This window comes from Cetorhinus maximus, chromosome 4 (assembly GCF_964194155.1).
Source record: "Cetorhinus maximus chromosome 4, sCetMax3.hap1.1, whole genome shotgun sequence".
NCBI lineage: Eukaryota > Metazoa > Chordata > Chondrichthyes > Lamniformes > Cetorhinidae > Cetorhinus > Cetorhinus maximus.
Window position 1 is genome coordinate 50,472,513 of NC_135882.1, and position 17,522 is coordinate 50,490,034.

General features: G+C 44.0%; 1 protein-coding gene across 2 annotated transcripts in view; it reads left to right on the plus strand.

Moving 5' to 3' along the window:
* The window catches only part of dscc1 (DNA replication and sister chromatid cohesion 1), a 60,029-nt gene that overhangs the window by 41,559 nt on the left and 948 nt on the right, over nt 1–17,522 (plus strand). The window contains exons 7-8 of one of the 2 annotated variants that reach the window (XM_078540149.1): nt 1,971–2,128; nt 5,144–5,292. In XM_078540149.1, the coding sequence (XP_078396275.1) occupies nt 1,971–2,128; nt 5,144–5,292 (307 nt within the window). The remainder of the gene's footprint in view (nt 1–1,970; nt 2,129–5,143; nt 5,293–17,522) is intronic. The other variant, XM_078540151.1, reaches the window with a different exon arrangement.

A 17,522-nucleotide genomic window follows, 5' to 3' on the forward strand; every position in this document is an offset into this window, starting at 1 on the left:
TCACTAATCTACACTGGTGCCCAGACAGGCAACGTATTGATTTTAAATTTCTCATCCTTGTTTTCAAATCCCTCCATGGCCTAGCCCCTCTTTATCTCTAATCTCCAGCCTCGAAACCCTCAGATATTTGCACTCTAATTCTGGCCTCTTGAGCATGCCTGATTTTTATCGCTCCACCATTGGTGGACACGCCTTCAGTTGTGCAGCGCAAAAGTTCTGAGATTCCCTCCCTAAACCTCTCCAAATCTCTACCTCGCTTTCCCCCTTTTAAGACCACCCCTTGAAAGCTATCTCTGACCAAGCTTTTGGCCATCCAACCTAATATGCCCTTCTGCGCTTTTGTCATATTTTGCTTTATAATGCTCCTCTGAAGCACCTTGCGACATGTTATTACATTAAAGGAAGTATACAAATATAAGTTGTTGTTATCCTTGTATTAGCTACAATTAATAGAGCTCGGTGGATCTGTCTTACTGTGGTCACATATGTTCTTCTCGGGAGATGCCTGCAAGATCGCTCTTCTTCTGCTGTCTTTCTGGTCTTGTAGAGCTAACCCCGCACTTTACCATGTGTGGGTACACCTATAATCATTGTAACTTCTTTTTTCTATTTTTGGAGATTTGGACTGATGTGCTTGAATTACTTACTTGCATCCTTGTGTCTGATGACAGTGCTTAAATCCTTGAACTCACATTTTGAATAGTTTCTGGGCTTAGAAAAGTTGTTCTGAAGTCTTCCCGGATGTCTCCAAACATCTACTTCTTAACCTTCTATTTGAATACAAAAAAGCACAATTGTTTTTCATATTTAATTTCATAAACTAAGACTTTTTTTCCCACCAATTTTGATGTCTAACCATACAAGATGACTCATTTTGTTGCAAGGAGTATACCTTTTCATCAATCACCTGAAACAAACATATATCAAAGACTAATGAGAAAATTTTAATTGTGAGAAAAAACCCGAGCATACCTCTTTAGCTGGTGACTTCAGTTATTTTCCTACCCTTTATATAGTGACAAAACTGGACCATGCCAAATAAAAGCGAAATCCCTTTGAATTATCCTGGTTATGGTTACCTTTCCCATATGGTGTAATCATACTAGAGGGTTTTGAATTAATGTATGTAAACTCTTTGATTTAAAACATGATTTATCAAGTCATCCAAATCTACTGAACATGTCACAGATTTTTTTTTATTTCTTTGCAGTCTTCTGGGATAAAGTTTGCTCTTGAGATAGTGAATATTATTTTTTGACCCCATGTTTGACACTGAGTATCAGCAAACTTTAGAAGCAAAGCCCAGTCTAATTCTGTGCTCACATATGCATTTCAAGAAACTGGAGCTGCTTACAGCTATCCAGGTTGACATCAGCCAGCAGATGAACTTTCCCTGGTCGGTATATGTCATTGCCTACATCACAGTGTGCATTTACCTATTGAAGGAGTGTGCTGGGCATTTTGTTACTCAAATTTGTATTGATATTATTCCAGCCTGTTTCCTTTTGTGGCTAAAATGAGAGGGGGGATCATTTCATGGAGACTAAACTGGCTTTGATGGAGGAGGTGGGCCGAAGCAACTGAAGGAATTGTTATTATCTTTAGGCAAGAAAATCATAACTTAGGAACTCTAGAATCATTCTGAAAGCAACTAAATGCTGTGGCAAGAATTTTATATTTCTCTGGAAGGATAAGCTAGGGCCAAATTGGCACTCCCCTCCTCTCCAAATTCTTTGAGAGTCTGGGTGCCTACCTGTGCACCTGGTCTACATTAATTCCAAGGTATGAAGTTGAAAATTTTTCATATTACAGATGAATTTTGGATTTATTTTGGTTCATATATTGTCTGCCAACTAAACCATAACATCCTGTGGTAGCCATGATCATGAACCTGTCTGTTCTGTATGTGGTTGTGGACTCTGTTGGAATACATGTTCATAACTTACCAAAGTGCTACACTCTGTTTTCAGCAGGAGAAGTTTTTTATGCACTAAATGAGGATGAAGTCTGTAAATCCAATGCTCTAATGCTGTTAAGGAATGCTGTAAAATTCAATCTGTCTGAGTTTGAGGAGGTGTGGCAGCAGAGTGTGCCTGAGGGCATGTCAACAAGGCTGGATCAACTCAAGGTATAATTTCCTTCAATATTTGACATTCTGTTTAATGCTTAATGCTCTGGTACTATTTCTTTGTGCTGCCCGGACCAATATTGGGCAAGTCATTCTCTTCTCTTACTTATTATCCTTTTAAAATATATTTTGCTCACTCGCCACTCTTCCTCACAATGTTATTCACCCACACGTTGGTAGAGAATGAGAAAACAATCTCCTCCCATGGTATTGCTAGTGTGATTCAGTGATTATTCTAGAAGAATCAGGTAGTGAATTCCTTATCCATGGTTGCTTTCTTTGAGGCTATGACTAGCCCCTGCTCTCTGTCTCCTCTGATGACCAGGCCCACATCAGTATCAGATGACAGCTAATATTTCAAATAAATTTCTGTGCCTTTTTTAAATAACCTCATTTTGATCTGTGGATTTGTCATTTCTTAGAAAACTCATTGGCAGCTGCTTATCTCCCTGATTATTCTGTGTTTTGTAGGCCAGAAGGGAATGGTTAGGGATTCAATTAACAAAAATCAAAATAAAATCCCTGAAAGACAAAAATTCACCAACTTTTTGGCAACATAGCCATGCACCATTCCTCTGGCCTATATTTTAGCTCTAGCCTAACTGCTCTTATTGCCTTCTGTGGTCTCCTATATTGGAATTCTTAGCCTTTGTTCCCATGTATTTTACAATGCTGCATAGCTGCTTTCAGTTTGATTCCCGTCTTCCGCCACAGCTAATACAAGCCACCACAACACTGGATTTGTGCAGTGTCAATCATCAGTGCCCTGTTCCTCCTGTCAGAAATCACCCTTTCTTCTGCCTGTCCCATCCCCTCTTCCATCTGTCATGAAGCTATTAATGTATATAATGGTATTAGAAAATATATTTTTTTTAAAATAGAGGTTTAGGTCTGTAGGTGTGTCTTAATTGGATTAAAGCCAGCTAGTCTGGTTGCTGTGATATGTACTAGTTTTGAGATGTACTAGTTTTGAGATGTAAGAGAGGTAGAGTGCATTTGCATTTTTTGAATAGAGCATTCAAGAAGTGGGGTGAAATCGGGCACTTAGCTAGCAGAGACCAAGCCATATGTTTATATTACTAATAAAATTGGTACTATGAAAGGGGTTTTATTGTTAGAAGAGGCTGGTGATACAATGAGAATTTACATTCAATGAGATGTACTAGGTATAAGGATGGCAGTTTTGTGTGTGCAGTGTAGAGGCAATGTAAGATCAAAGCCTGTAAGCCTACAACTGTCTCCACAGGAACCAAAGTGAAAGGAACCTCATTTGAATTCGTAAGGTGAAAACGCTTTGCCTGGTGTCTGCTTAAGTCTATGGGTTGCTTTTGCCCAATGGAGATTAGTTTGGGAATTTGTTAAAAGTTATGATAGTAGTAATTTGTAGCCATGTATGTGTTTAACGTGTAACTTAATAAAATGTTTCATTTAGTTTAAGGTAAAACCTCAAGAACTGGGGGTCTGATTCCTGATTTGAGACAAATCTCAAACACTTAAAATTATAGGTTATGACAGTTGTTTAAAGGTTCCCTCTGGGATTTTTAAATAGCTCAGCTTTATCGAAAGGCTGTCTCATAACACATCCTTTTCCTAGACCTCTGTGTCCAATCTTGCTCCTGTGCCTCTAAGTTTCTACACCAATTAAAGCACAGGGAATATTTTTAGAAACTGATGACAATTCACTCATCCTTTTTGTCAAAGGTCAGTTACACAGAGCCTGGTATTTGCATCATTCATCTATCACCATGCTGTAAATCTTTGGAGCTAGTACTGAACTGCATAACAGTGACTAAAAACATTACGTCCACCCTGAATGAAATTGATTTTTTATTCAAACCACTGTCTGTGGTGATTCTGAAAAGAACAGATATCACTGCCTCTTGATATTTCTTGATATTTTAGCAGTAATGTTTTTAAGTGTGCTTGAATTTCTGGACCCAGAAAATGTTTTGCTTCAGTTATAATAACCTCTCCCCACTCCTTTAACCCAGTTCTTCTTTTCCTTCAATCTTTTATAACACTGTTACTTGATATAGGGCAGGTTGTTTATGGCACAGTCACCAGTCAATGAACAGTTAAATTATCCCTTCTATGTCCTGAAGCATTAGTTTGAAGAACGGACTTGCGAATATGTGTAGCTCCCAGCGAGAAGGAATCAGACAAAGTGAGAATGTGTTTATTGTTTGAACTATTAGCAAGCGGTTCACCAGCTAGCCTCCCAGGCATCATAGAAATTACCATGAGCAAAGCAAAACCTGCATACTGCTCTGCAGAGAGATGGCACCTGCTCCTGTTCTAGATTGAGTCCTCTGTATAAATGTGAACATCTATTAGCTAGCAATAGCTACATGTACTCCATAATACTGGCATTTTTTTTCCACTTCATTTGTTTGTGAAGGGTAAATAGAAAACTGACCATGCATTATATCACTATCTTTGAAGCTGTGTTTCTTTTACAACAATGCATAAAAAGTTCAAAGCATAGCAGGATTTTGGTAAAAGTCAGGAATTTGGAGTGCTCATGAAACAACTTTTGAGTCATAAAATAGAGAAACAAACCAATAAAAACAGACTTTTTCATGCTAATTTTTTTTCCCCTCCTCTTCTACTGAAGTCATTAACTCCATACTGGAATACAATGCTGAGGGACATCATACTCTGCAGAAACTCACTCACGTGGTCATTCTCCATATGATCCTAGACTGTGAACATTAGCAGGATATGATATATAACTCAGTTGATATGATATCATATAACTGAGCTCATCCACTTCCAGAAAGGTGGTGATCAGGAGTGGGAACCTTGGCTGATTTCATCCCCCCACCACAACCTAATATGGTCTAAATTTGGTTTTCAGTCTAAATTTAGTTTCCAGCCAGAGAACCTAAGCTGAATTATAAGTGTTCTGTCACTGCATATTTACTATTCATTTTAAAATGAAACTGTTTATTTTCAAATTTCCTTTTTTAATTTTGTGCTTTATTGCATGTTTTTCCATATTTTTCTACTATACAGGGTGTAGCTCTTGTGGATAGAAATTCAAGACCACAAGTGATTTTTCAACTAAATGTAGAGGATCTGCCGGAGAGCACACAGGACCGTTTCAACAGTCTCTTTAACATCAGAGCGAAGTGGACTGAGGAAGATATTTCTCCATATATCCAGTGGGTATTTTTATATCTGAGCTTTTGTTGTCTGGTGCTGTTCACTGTGACTTGCTGAGTTCTGCATATTAAAAATATAAAAAAAGGGAGAAGTACATAAAACCCAACAAGCCTATCTGTTACAGCAATTGTAATAATCTGATGGGTGGTGAGACTTCCATGGGCTAGTAGGAACAGGAATTTCACATTTGTTTTCTTTCAATAATTAGAATTGATCCACATCTTGCCTCATTGTCACCGCTTGTCTCTGGGGTTGCAGTTATTTCTTAGGGAATCTTGGCCTGCCAATTTCAAATCTCTTTTGCTTTCACTGCTCTTGAACATTTTTTAAATTAAAAAAAAAAAGTGAATATAATCCTTTGCTCCAACCACCTGAGGTCAGGTGCAATGGAACAGGAACTTGTCCCAACTGCTGCTTATTTCCCAACACTTCCCTCCAAGCCTGACTTCTCAGTTTATCTCTACACCCCAGCAGTGACCTCAGACCCAAAGTTCCACTCCCTCAGCCTGCTGGCTCTGATTTCAGACCCAGGAGCAGCACCGGCCGTACCTGCATATGAGGTGTCAACCTGGTAAAGCATGCATGCTAAACAGTGGAATTGGTGGCTATTGATAGAGCTAAGCAATTCCACAACTGATAGATCAGATCAAAGCTCTGCAGTCCTGCTACACCCAGCCATAAATGGTTATTTCCTTCATGTGGGTGTCGCTGGCTAGGCCCTTGAGAAGGTGGTGATGAGCTGCTTTCTTGAACCGCTGCAGTCTATGTGGTGCAGGTACACCCACAGTGCTGTTAGGGAGGGAATTCCAGCATTTTGACACAGCGACAGTGAAGAAATGGCGATATATTTCCAGGTCAGGATGGTGAGTGGCTTGGAGGGGAACTTCCAGGTAGTGGCGTTCCCATACATCTGTCCTTGTCCTTCTAGATAGCAGTGGTTGTAAGTTTGTATGGTGCTGTCTAAGGAGCTTTGGCGAGTTTCTGCAGTGCATCTTGTAGATGGTACACACTGCTGTCACTGTGCGTCAGTGGTGGAAGGAGTGAATGTTTGTGCGTGGGGTGCTAATCAAGTGGGCTGCTTTGTCCTGGATGGCATCGAGCTTCTTGAATATTGTTGGAGCTGCACTCATCCAGGTAAGCAGGGAGTATTCCATCATGCACCTGCCTTGTGCCTTATAGATGGTGAACAGGCTTTGAAGAGTCAGGAGGTGAGTTACTCACTGCAGGATTCCTAGCCTCTGACCTGCTCTTGTAGCCACAGTATTTATATGGCTTGTCCAGTTCAGTTTCTGGTCAAGGTAACCCCCCAGGATGTTGGTTGTAGGAAATTTGGTGATGGTAATGCCATCGAATGTCATGGGGCGATGGTTATATTCTCCCTTGTTGGAGATGATCATTGTCTGGTGCAAACATTTCTTGCCACTTGTCAGTCCAAGCCTTGATATTGTCCAGGTCTTGCTGCATTTGGACATAGATTGCTTCAGTATCTGAAGAGTCGAGAATGGTGCTAAACATTGTACAATCATCAGCAAACATCCCCACTTCTGACCTTATGATGGAAGGAAGGTCGTTGATGAAGCAGCTGAAGACGGTTAGGCCTAGAACAGTACCCTGAGGAATTCCTGCAGTGATGCCCTGGAACTGAGATGATTGGCCTCCCAACAACCACAACCATCTTCCTTTGTGCTAGGCAAGAGAGAGCGTTTTCCCCCTCATTCCCATTGACTCCAGTTTTGCTAGGGCTCCTTGATGTCATACTTCATCAAATGCTACCTAGATGTCAAGGGCAGTCACTCTCACGTCACCTCTGGTGTTCAGCTCTTTTGTCCATATTTGAACCAAGGCTGTAATGAGTTCAGGAGCTGAGTGATCCTAGTGGAACCCAAACTAAGTGTCAGTGAGCAGGCTATTGCTAAGCAAGTGCCATTTGATAGCACTGTTGATGACCCCTTTCATCACTTTACTGATCCTCTTTCGAGTTATCAACAGTCACAGATTGCAACTCTGTCGAGTACAATCACAGTTCTTGGTTTTTTCGGGAGTGGGACATGAACCCACAACCCTCTGATTCAAAGGCGAGGGTGCTATGAACTGAGCCACAGCTGACACCTCCGAAGGAAGCAACTCCAACAGCGCAGCACTGGAGCATTAACCATGAATTTTGTGCTCAGGAGTGAGAATTGAACCTACAATCGTCTGATTCAGAGGCAAGTGTGCTACCCACTGAGCCATGGGTGATATCACTTTACTGATGATGGAGCATAGACTGATGGGGCAGTAATTGGCCAGGTTGGATTTGTCCTGCTTTTGATGAACAATTAAACGACTAATGAGGAGCAAGCTCTGTGAATTTTATTCAGTCCACACGATATCAAGAAACTGCTGAGCACACTGGCTACAGCAGTCTATGGACCCTAACAACATCCTAGCCATAGTGCTGAAGATTTGTGCTCCAGAACTAGCGCACTTCTAGTATGCTGCTCCAGTAAAACAGCGGCACGTAACCGACCAAGTGGAAAGTTGTCCAGGTATGTATTGATCTCAAAAAGCAGGACAAATCCAATCTGGTAATTACGGCCCTTTAGCCTGCACTCAATAATCAGCAAAGGTGTCATCGACACTGCTATCAAGTGGGACTCACTCATCAATGACCTGCTGACCAATGCTCAGTTTGAGTTTTTGCAGGATCACTTGGCTCCAGATCTCAGTCTTGGCCTAAACGTTGACAAAATAGCTGAATTCCAGAGGTAATGTGAGAGTGACTGCCCTTGACATCGAGGCTGCATTTGACTGAGTGTGGCACCGAGGAGTCCTAGTAAAATTGAAGCCAATGGGGATCGATGGAAATCTTTCCAGTATTTTGAGTCATTCCTAGCACAAATTATGTCTGTTGGAAGCCAATCATCTCAATCCCAGGCCATCACTCCAAGAGTTACTCAGGGCAGTGTCCTAGACCCAACCATCTTCATCAGTTGCCTTCTCTCTCACATAAGGTCAGAAACAGGGCTGTTCATTGATGACCGTGTTCAACATCATTTACATTTCCACCGATAATAAAGCAGTCTATGCCCGTATGATCATAAGAAATAGCAGGCGTAGGCCATTTGGCACCTCGAGCCTGTTCCACCATTCAATAAGATCATGGCTGATCCAATTGTGGCTTCAATTCCATTCTCCTGCAGCAAGACCTGGACAACATTCAGGCTTGGGTTGGTAGGTTAAAAGCAAATTTCGTCCCAGGCAATGATCATCTCCAATAAGCGAGAGTTTGACCATTTCCCCATGACATTCAGTGGCATTAACATTATTGAATCCCCCACTATTCACATTCTGGGGAGTCACCATAGACCAGAAACTGAACTGGACCAGCCATGTAAATATTGTGATTACAAGTAAAAAATTAGAGGTTGGATATTCTGTGATGAGCAACTCACCTCCTTATTCACCAAAAGCTTACCATCATCTACAAGGTACAAGTCACGAGTGTGATGAAATACTCGAGACTTGACGGGATGAGAACAGCTCCAACAAAGCACAAGAAGTCCTATGCCATCCAGGTTAAAGCAACCTGCTTGATTTGCACGCCTTCTGCCACCTTAAACATTCACTCCCTCCACCACTGGCGTACTGTGGCTGCAGTACATCATTTACAAAATGCACTGCAGCCAATCACATTCTTTGGGAGCACCTTCCAAACCTGCAACCTGTACCACCTAGAAGAACAAGGACAACAGGCCTATAGGAACACTACCATCTCCAAGGTTTCTTTCAAGCAACACACCATCCTTACTTAGAAATATATCGCCATTTCGTCATTATAGCTACATCAAAATACTGGAATTTCTGACCTAACAGCACTGTGGGAGTACCTTTGCCACAAGGGCTGCAGCTTCTCAAGGGCAGTTAAGGATGGGCAAGAAGTGCTAGCTGTGCCAGTGATACCAACATCCATGAATGAATAAATAATAAGTTCCCCAGCTTCTCGGCATTGACTTATGAACCAAGCTCTCGCTCCCCCATTCTCAGTGCTGAGCATCTCAGTCATCCCAATCTCACTGCATCCTTAGCTGGACTGAGAGTTGATCAAGCTCAAGTGTAGAATGAATATGAAATGAAACCAGTAGCACTGAAGCAAAGTGAATTGGGAATTGAACTAACTTGAGGCTTGAATGGGTGTTGAGCACAACCAACAGTAGAAAGCATGAAGCTTGAGGGGAGATTGAATAAGCCTAAGGAAGCAAACAACAATGTATGCGATCGGAGATATCACTTAAATGTACACATTGTTGATGTTTTTGTTCTTATTACAAGTACAATGGACACTGCCTTCCACAGGCCAAGAGTTAGAAAATTTCACAGAAATTTTATTTATGGGATATAGTAGTAATCCTAGGTAGAATTGAACTCTTGTTTGTTTTGTATCTTCAAATACTTTTTTACCTCCTGGGGACAAGTGGGAAAATGTTGGAAGGATTCGCAGACTGATTATCAACCTGTTGAACCTTGTCATGACACTTTCCATGGCCAACAAGTTCTGGAGTGGGGCTGGAACCTGGAGCTTCTGTCTCAGAGGGTATGTGCTGAGCCACAAGACCTTCTAGAATTGAACTTTTTAGCTACAGAAAGGGGCATTTACCAGAACCTTTTCTTGATAAGTTCATACACACTGACAAATTAATTGGATACAAGCAATCACTGAACTTTATCCACAACTTGCATTTAATTATTGTCTTTAATATAGTGAAGCACCTTAGGATGTTTTTCTGAGAAGAAAAGTATTAATAGCAAGCCTTTGTGGGAGAGTTGAGAGGTGACTAAAAGCTTGGTCAGAGAGATGTATTGTAAGGCAGTTAAAGGGACGTTTAAGTGGGAAATCCGGACGTAGGATCAGGGTGATTGGAAGACTGCCAACAATGGTAGAGGAAGGTCAGATGCGGAGAAAACCAGAATTAAAAATATAGGGAGAGTATGTGAGGCTGTGGGAGTTTGCAGAGTTATGGTGAAATGAGGTCAATGAGGAATGTGAATAACATTTGGATGAGAAGTATATTGATTGACATTGCGGTTTTGATCTGAGGGGCTTTTTTAATCACTGGGTTTGCTAGCGGTTTCACATATTTCACATCTTGTCAGCTATTTCAAGAAACAGTTGGATAGTCACCATGACTCTTGCTCTGTTTTCCTATGTTGTGCAATTCATGCAATGCAATCCTATAAAAGCTTTCAAAGAGGGTTTTGGCAGTCCCTGGTAAACAATTGTAGAAGAATGGACCATACTGCTTGCTGTCTTATGCTCATTTTTTTCAAATTCTATGTGGCAGTTTGATGACTTTTGTTGAGCTGGATATTTAAGATGGAAGCATTTCAATTGGCTGCAGTGCACAGCGGCTAGAGAGCCAAAATCAACTTATCTTCCCACTGTTGATCACTATCCCCTGGCCAGAATTTGACGCGGTAGTAGCGGATGCGTACCTGACCCGATAAACCATAAAATCGTGTGGGAAGACATGGGTGAGGTCTCGACTTCATCACGCACTCCTCATGCAATATTATGGTAGATGGGCACGTGCGGAACTAGGAATTGAGTCCGCTGACAATTAATCAGCCACTTAAGGCAATTAAAAGTGCAATTGAAGGCAATTTTACATTGCCCGTGTGGTTTTGCTGTCATCACACAGGCAACACGGGCAGGCGGCCAACACAATTTTTCACTTTTCTCATCCAAGGGCTGGATAAAAGGAGAGCAGAGCATTGGCTGTGTGAGTTGTTGGGAGTTCAGGTCAGAGTTTGCTGCTTGTTTACTGCTGAGATTTCAGACCTTTTCCTGTGGTTTCTGCTGAAGTATATGCTTTGTTTTGAGGACTCTTTTGTTTTGTCAACTCTCTTGGAGGACTTCTGCTGAGTGCAGCCTTCAGTGCACAGGATAGTGCCACCTGCATTTCAGCAGATGGGGATTGTTTACTCCAATGTTGGAACCTCCTCTGAGGGGGAAGAGAGGGGCAGAAGGGAGGAGAGGCCAGGTGTCGCAGGGAGAGACCTCTGGGAGAAGAGGCGCAGGCACACTGGGTGCAGGGCCAGCCGGGAGAGCAAGGTAGAAGGGACCGCAGAAGACACCACTATTCTGCTGCCAGAGTGTACAGGCAGTGATCCAGCTACCTCAACATTTGAGGTCCAGTGCCGCAGGAAGTTCCACCTTTCTAGGGACACCATGACCTCAAACGCCAGATGATTGGGCCGGAGGTCACCTCCAACTGTGTGGTTGGGCACCCAATGCCAGTGGCTCTGAAGGTCACAGTTGCCCACCAATTTTTTCGCATCCGGATCTTTCCAGGGGTCAGTAGGGGATCTGTGTGGAGTGTCTCAATCAGCTGTCCACAGTTGCTTCAAGCTCATCACTGCTCTGTTCAGACTGGTCCTCACATTATGGGACAAACCAAGCCAGCTAGGCTGAGTGAACCAGAGGCTTTGCAGCTATTGCTGGGTTCCCCTGCGTTCAGGGTGCCATAAACTGCACTCCTGTGGCCATCAAGGGTGTCAGCGGGTCAGCCAGGTGCCTTTTTGAATAGGAAGGGTCCATGAGCGTGCAGATAATATGCAACCACAAGACCAGATTCTGCAAGTCTGTGCAAGTTACCCTGGCAACTCGCATGACGCATACATCCTGCGACACTCCCAGATGCCAAACCTGTTTGTGGCTGTAGCTCGGCAGGACGGTTGGCTACTGGGTGACAAAGGATATCTCTTGAAAAGCCACTGTGGCACCCAAGGCCAGAGGCGGAAGAGAGATACAATAGGAGTCACGTCTCCACAAGGACGATGGTTGACAGGACCATTGGGCTGCTGGAGATGAGGTTCCGCTGCCTGGAATGATCAGTGGGTGCACTGTAATATCTTCCAGAGAGAGTATCGCTTATTGTTGTTATGCAGAGTGCAGCAGACAATCTGGCACTGGCAGGGGGGGGGGGCGCTCGTTGAAGGATGAGGATAGTGAGTCAAACTCAACAGGCCTCAGAGGAAGGCTCTACTGATGGATCTGATGAGGATCCTGGGCAGGCACAGGATAAGGAGGTGGAGGCAGACTTAAGGGACCTTTAGGGAGACAGGGAGGCCTTGATTCAAGGCACCATCAGCTAGGCTGCCAAAGGATGGGTTCAATCTCAAGGCAAGGACGCTGCCTCCTTACCACAGATTTCTGAGGAGGCAATCCAATGTCACCTCACAACCTCTTTAATAAAGTTTGCTGCCCCTGCCAGCTATCAAAAGGCACTGATGAGGCTTGCACCTATGGAAAACATGAAGGATACTCAGAAACAAAATCTTGATTTTTATCTTTACCAGAGTTGCAGACATGGAACATAACATAATATGGTTGCTACTGTCACACAAAAAAAAAACATAACATCGACGAAATGAAAGAATGTCACCCGTGACAATCCCATCCTGTGCTCACAGTGTCTTAAAGTTACGCTTGCGAGTACTACATCTTGATGCCCACGCCGGAGGCAGATTGCTGACTGTGTCAGCCCTGATGACCTTGGTGGTCCTCCTTTCGCTGGTGGGGCCTGAGCAGGCTCTGTCCAAGAAGGTGCGACATAGCTAGGCACTCAGTCACTGGCAGAGGGCTGGAGGAGCTGCCGGTCTTATCCAGAGCGCTGTAGGAGGCTCCTGCAGAGGTGACAGGCAGCTCATCCACCAGCGTGAGGCACATCTGGATCTCCCTGCTCAGCAGAGAGATTAGGTGCCCTATCCATCTCTTACACTGGCAGTGACTTCCTGAGGCCACAAGCAATGTGGGCTTGCAGGTCCGAGTGCGACCCCAGGAACCCCTGATTCTGTTCCTGGAGCTGCCTCTCCATGAGAGTCACCACTCCCTTAACAGAGAAGGCTGTGCGCTCGGTGTTCAGGGTCAACGCAGCGCTCAAGCTCCTCCATGACAGAGATAATGGCATGCAGATCCTCAGGGATCTCTGCCATATCTTTCCACGCATCCCGCTGGACATTCGGCATCTGCTGCCTGATGGATGACTCCAGATTCTCATCATCATCGGCCTTGGACTCTGCATCATCCTGGTCTCCAGCAGCCCTCCAATAGCTGGCACCCTGGGCACTCTCTGCCTCCACCAGCTCCTCATGCAAGTGTGCCATGCCCTCCCCACAGCGCACAACCATCTGAGCTGGCAAATTACAGTCCACTGACGCCCTTGTGTCTGAGCTGATGCCTGGTCGCAAGACAGGGTGTGACGCAGGTGGATCTGTGTGTGATTCCTTCTCCAGTGTCAACTGAGGGTCCTCGGGGTCCCGGGTGCCTCTGGAGCATGGCGCATTTGAGGAAAGAAGACAATATGTCAACGGTATCAATCATCACATATTGACTGCATGCTAGGTGTCCTGGTGAGATATGGACAGCAGAATCATGGCGCCATCGTCATTGCTGGATCACAGGGACTCTTGATTAGATGTTATCTTTTGAGATGAGAGGACCCTACATTGTTTGCAGTCACCGCCTGTCCCGCATCTGTCCACTGGACTCTTACCTTCCTCCAAGACGCCTGCCTTTCCACAACCTGATGACCCTGGTGCGTGCTCACACTTGAGCTCGAGGGCATCCATCTCACATTTTCTCAGGATGAGCAGGTTGGCCATCCCACCACCTGTTCTTGCGCGCTCAGCAGCATTATGGCTTCTCTTCTGTATGGACAAAGGTCCTTTCCGTCTTCTACCTGCAATACCCCCCCGGGAAGCAGGTTGAAGTACCCATCATATTTGCACACCTGACCTTTATATGCACCCAGGGCTACAGGTCTGATCTCTCAGCCTTAGCAGGTACAGGTATATGTGCCTTCTGTTATTATGAATCTTACACCCCTGAGCGCCATGAAGGATGGCCACCCTTCAAAACTTCTCCACACAGTAGCATGCCAAATCGGTACTGTCCCTTGCTGAATGCAGAAGATCATTAAACCGTTTTTGGAATTGAATCCAGGTACGGCACACCATGTCGTGCTCGCTGACCTGGACTGCCACCTCTATCCAGGCCTCCTTAGTTTGGTGAGGTGGCTTCCTCTTGCCATCATGCGGCTTCAGGATGTCCCGCTTGGCACTTACTGCCTCCACGAGAGTGCGCAGGCACTCATCTGAGAAGCGGGGCAGAGTGTCCACCTGCATTGCTCTCCCGCCTGGCGTGTCGAGCGGTGCTGATACCATAACTGTAGCTTATATTTGGCCAGCTTCCTGTGCCTCTTCTGGAAATCCTGGCAGTCTTCAGGGTGCTGCATCAGCTGATTTAAAATCCCCCTGCTTGGGTCCCCATTGGGCCCGGCGCCTGCCACGCTCCCACCCCTGCCAGCAGCCCTTCTCCAATGTAGGGGCACGTTTCACGCAGGCCGGTCTTGATTTGGCCAGCCAACGTGAAATCGTTGTTTCAATGTTCCCGAACAGGAGCAGAAATCACGGCTGCTTCCAGCACTGCTGACCTTGCGTGCCCAACGGGCGTGAAATTCAGGCCTGGAACTTTTTCTGGAAGGTTATGGTTTGGAGGTGAGGTCAACGTGGCAGTGTCTATTTAGCCAGCAGTAGTAGATAGGCAATTTAAGCTCAAGTAAATATAAATTAAGCAGCATACAGAGAGTGCGATGAGAGCTTGCGTATGGGCTCCCTGCTGTGTTGGCCTCTTGGCAAGTGAGAGGAGGCGGCCTCACAGTGGGTAACATCATTTGTCATTTGAGCTCTGCCTGAAAGCAGGCCCTTGGCTCATTATCTGCTGAAGCTTCATCTGAGTCACTTACTTGGCAGCTTTTGTCAGTGGTGATTTGCCAGTACTTTCCCTTCCAAGAGGCAGAATGAGGATGCTGGCCCCAAGTCTATTTCAGTTAGAGCAGGAAGTGAACCCGGGCTAGTGGTATTATTATGTACCACACACTAGCTAGACAGCCAACTGAGCTAACCAGCCCCTATCACAGTGGGAGGTTGGAGCATTGTTAATGTTCAGGCAGCAAATGGCAAAACTGCTGTCTGTACCTATCACAGCCTTGCCATCGAATGAAGAAATCATGGGGACGGATGTCTCCGATGACTGGTGAACCTTGTATCCGCTCCATGGGTACTAATGGCAACTGCAGTGCCTCTCTGCCACTCCATCAGTCTGGCCCTCAGCAGCACTCCCACTGGTTTCACAGTGGAGTCTGCCAGCCTCTGAACCATGAATTCCTGCACTCCCACCTTGAAAACCCATCTGCCATCCATAATTAGATGGAGAACATGGAGGCGGCTTCTTAATTGGTTGCTTTGTGGAAGATTCCTCCTGTTGGTGCACTTTGGTCCCAATGCCAGCAACTATTCTAAGAGCAGAAGATCCCACCCAACGTTTTAGGCCGATGACCCATCAAAACTGGAAAAGTTAAGAGACGTAACTGATATTAAGCAGATGGCGAGGCAGGGGAAAGGAAAGGAGATTAAATGACAAAAATGATGATAGTGCAAGGTAAAAATATGTGGTAATGGAACAAATAAAGAAAGAAAAGCTGGGTCTTGAGGAGGTAAACAATGAGAATCTCAGAATCAGGTGTACAAGATATTTTACATCCACCTCAGGGCAGACAGGACGTCAGTTTAATGTTTCATCTGAAGGTCAGCACCTCTGTCAGTACAGAGCTCCTTTAGCACTACACTGGGGTGTCAGTCTAGGTTATGACCTCAAGTATCTGGAATGGGACAAACCCACAATCTTCTAATTAGGTTAGATTGCTAGCACTTATTGATGGCTCTCATCTACTATTTATCCAACTTGCTGTTTTATGAGTATACAAATTGGCTGCCTTGTGTACTCATGTGACAGTGGTAACTAAACTTCAAAAGTAACTCATTGGCTGTGAAGCACATTGGGACGTCCTGAAGATTAGTAACTTATATAAATCTAAATTTGTTACTTAATTATTTGAGAGAGAAGTCATTTTATGTTCTGCAAACCAGTTGTAGCTTACCCCTTTGACTTGAGTTGCAAAATTTCAAGTGGCCTTTTTACTCCAATTGACAAAGCTCTGGATACTAAGAAAATTACAGAAGTTTCACACCTTTATCTGAGTCTAATTGTGAACTAATAATCAACTCCTGAGTCTGTTCAGACAGACAGAAATCCTCTTTTCACAAAACCTTCCTGGAGGAAGGCTTTCGTAATAGTTAACTATTTCCCATGCTGTTTCTGCATACATTCAATCATTAGTGGCAGCTTTGGAAGGAAGTTGATGTTTGATGTAGGCCAGTTCACATATTCCCTTACCCACAAATACTTATTCCCTCAAGACATCCCTTTCTACATTAAGATTTGCACTAAATGAAACTGATTAAGAATGAATGACCCTCTTAGTTTCAGTTTGGTGAGAAGGAAGGGAATGAAAGATACATAAATCACCAATCATTATACACTAGTCAAATATAATAAATATGTGCTCCATTGTAACAAAATTTGGTAATGTCTGAAACTAAGTAGTGCTAAGGATGATGACCCAATCCTGAACTCTGATGGATTTATTTAGCAATGAAGGCCACTCTGGCTACTGCTGCACAGAATTCCCACTAATGTGGCACATCTTCCATCAGGCCTAAATTGCAAATTCCGCAGAGCACAGAAAACATATGGAAAACTTAGCAATATTTCTTAGGAGGTAGATTTGTAAACTATTCCTTGTTCAGAGTGGTAATGTCACAGGATTAGTAATCCAGAAACCCAGGGTAACACACTGGGGACCAGGGTTCGAATCCCACCACGGCAGATGGTGAAATTTGAATTCAATTAAAAAAATCTGGAATTAAATGCCTAATGATAACCAGCAAACAATTGTCATAAAACCTCATCTGGATCACTAATGCCCTTTAGGGAAGGAAATCTGCTGTCCTTACCTGACCTGGCCTAATTGTGACTCCAGACCCACAGCAATGTGGTTGACTGTTCAATGCCCTCTAAAAAGGCCTAGCAAGCCACTCAGTTCTCAAGGGCAATTAGGGATGGGTAATAAATGCTGGCCTAGCCAGTGATGGCCCCATCCCATGAATAAAAAGAAGTATAAATGTCGAGGTGAACTTTTCACCATAATTTACTCCCCTACATTTTAATTCTTTAGCTATATTCGTTCCCCTCCCTGGAAGGATAACTGAGGTTCTTTTAATTTTGGCTCTGTTAATATGATTTGACATAACAGGACTTGTACTCCAATCAACTTAAAACTCTGATTAA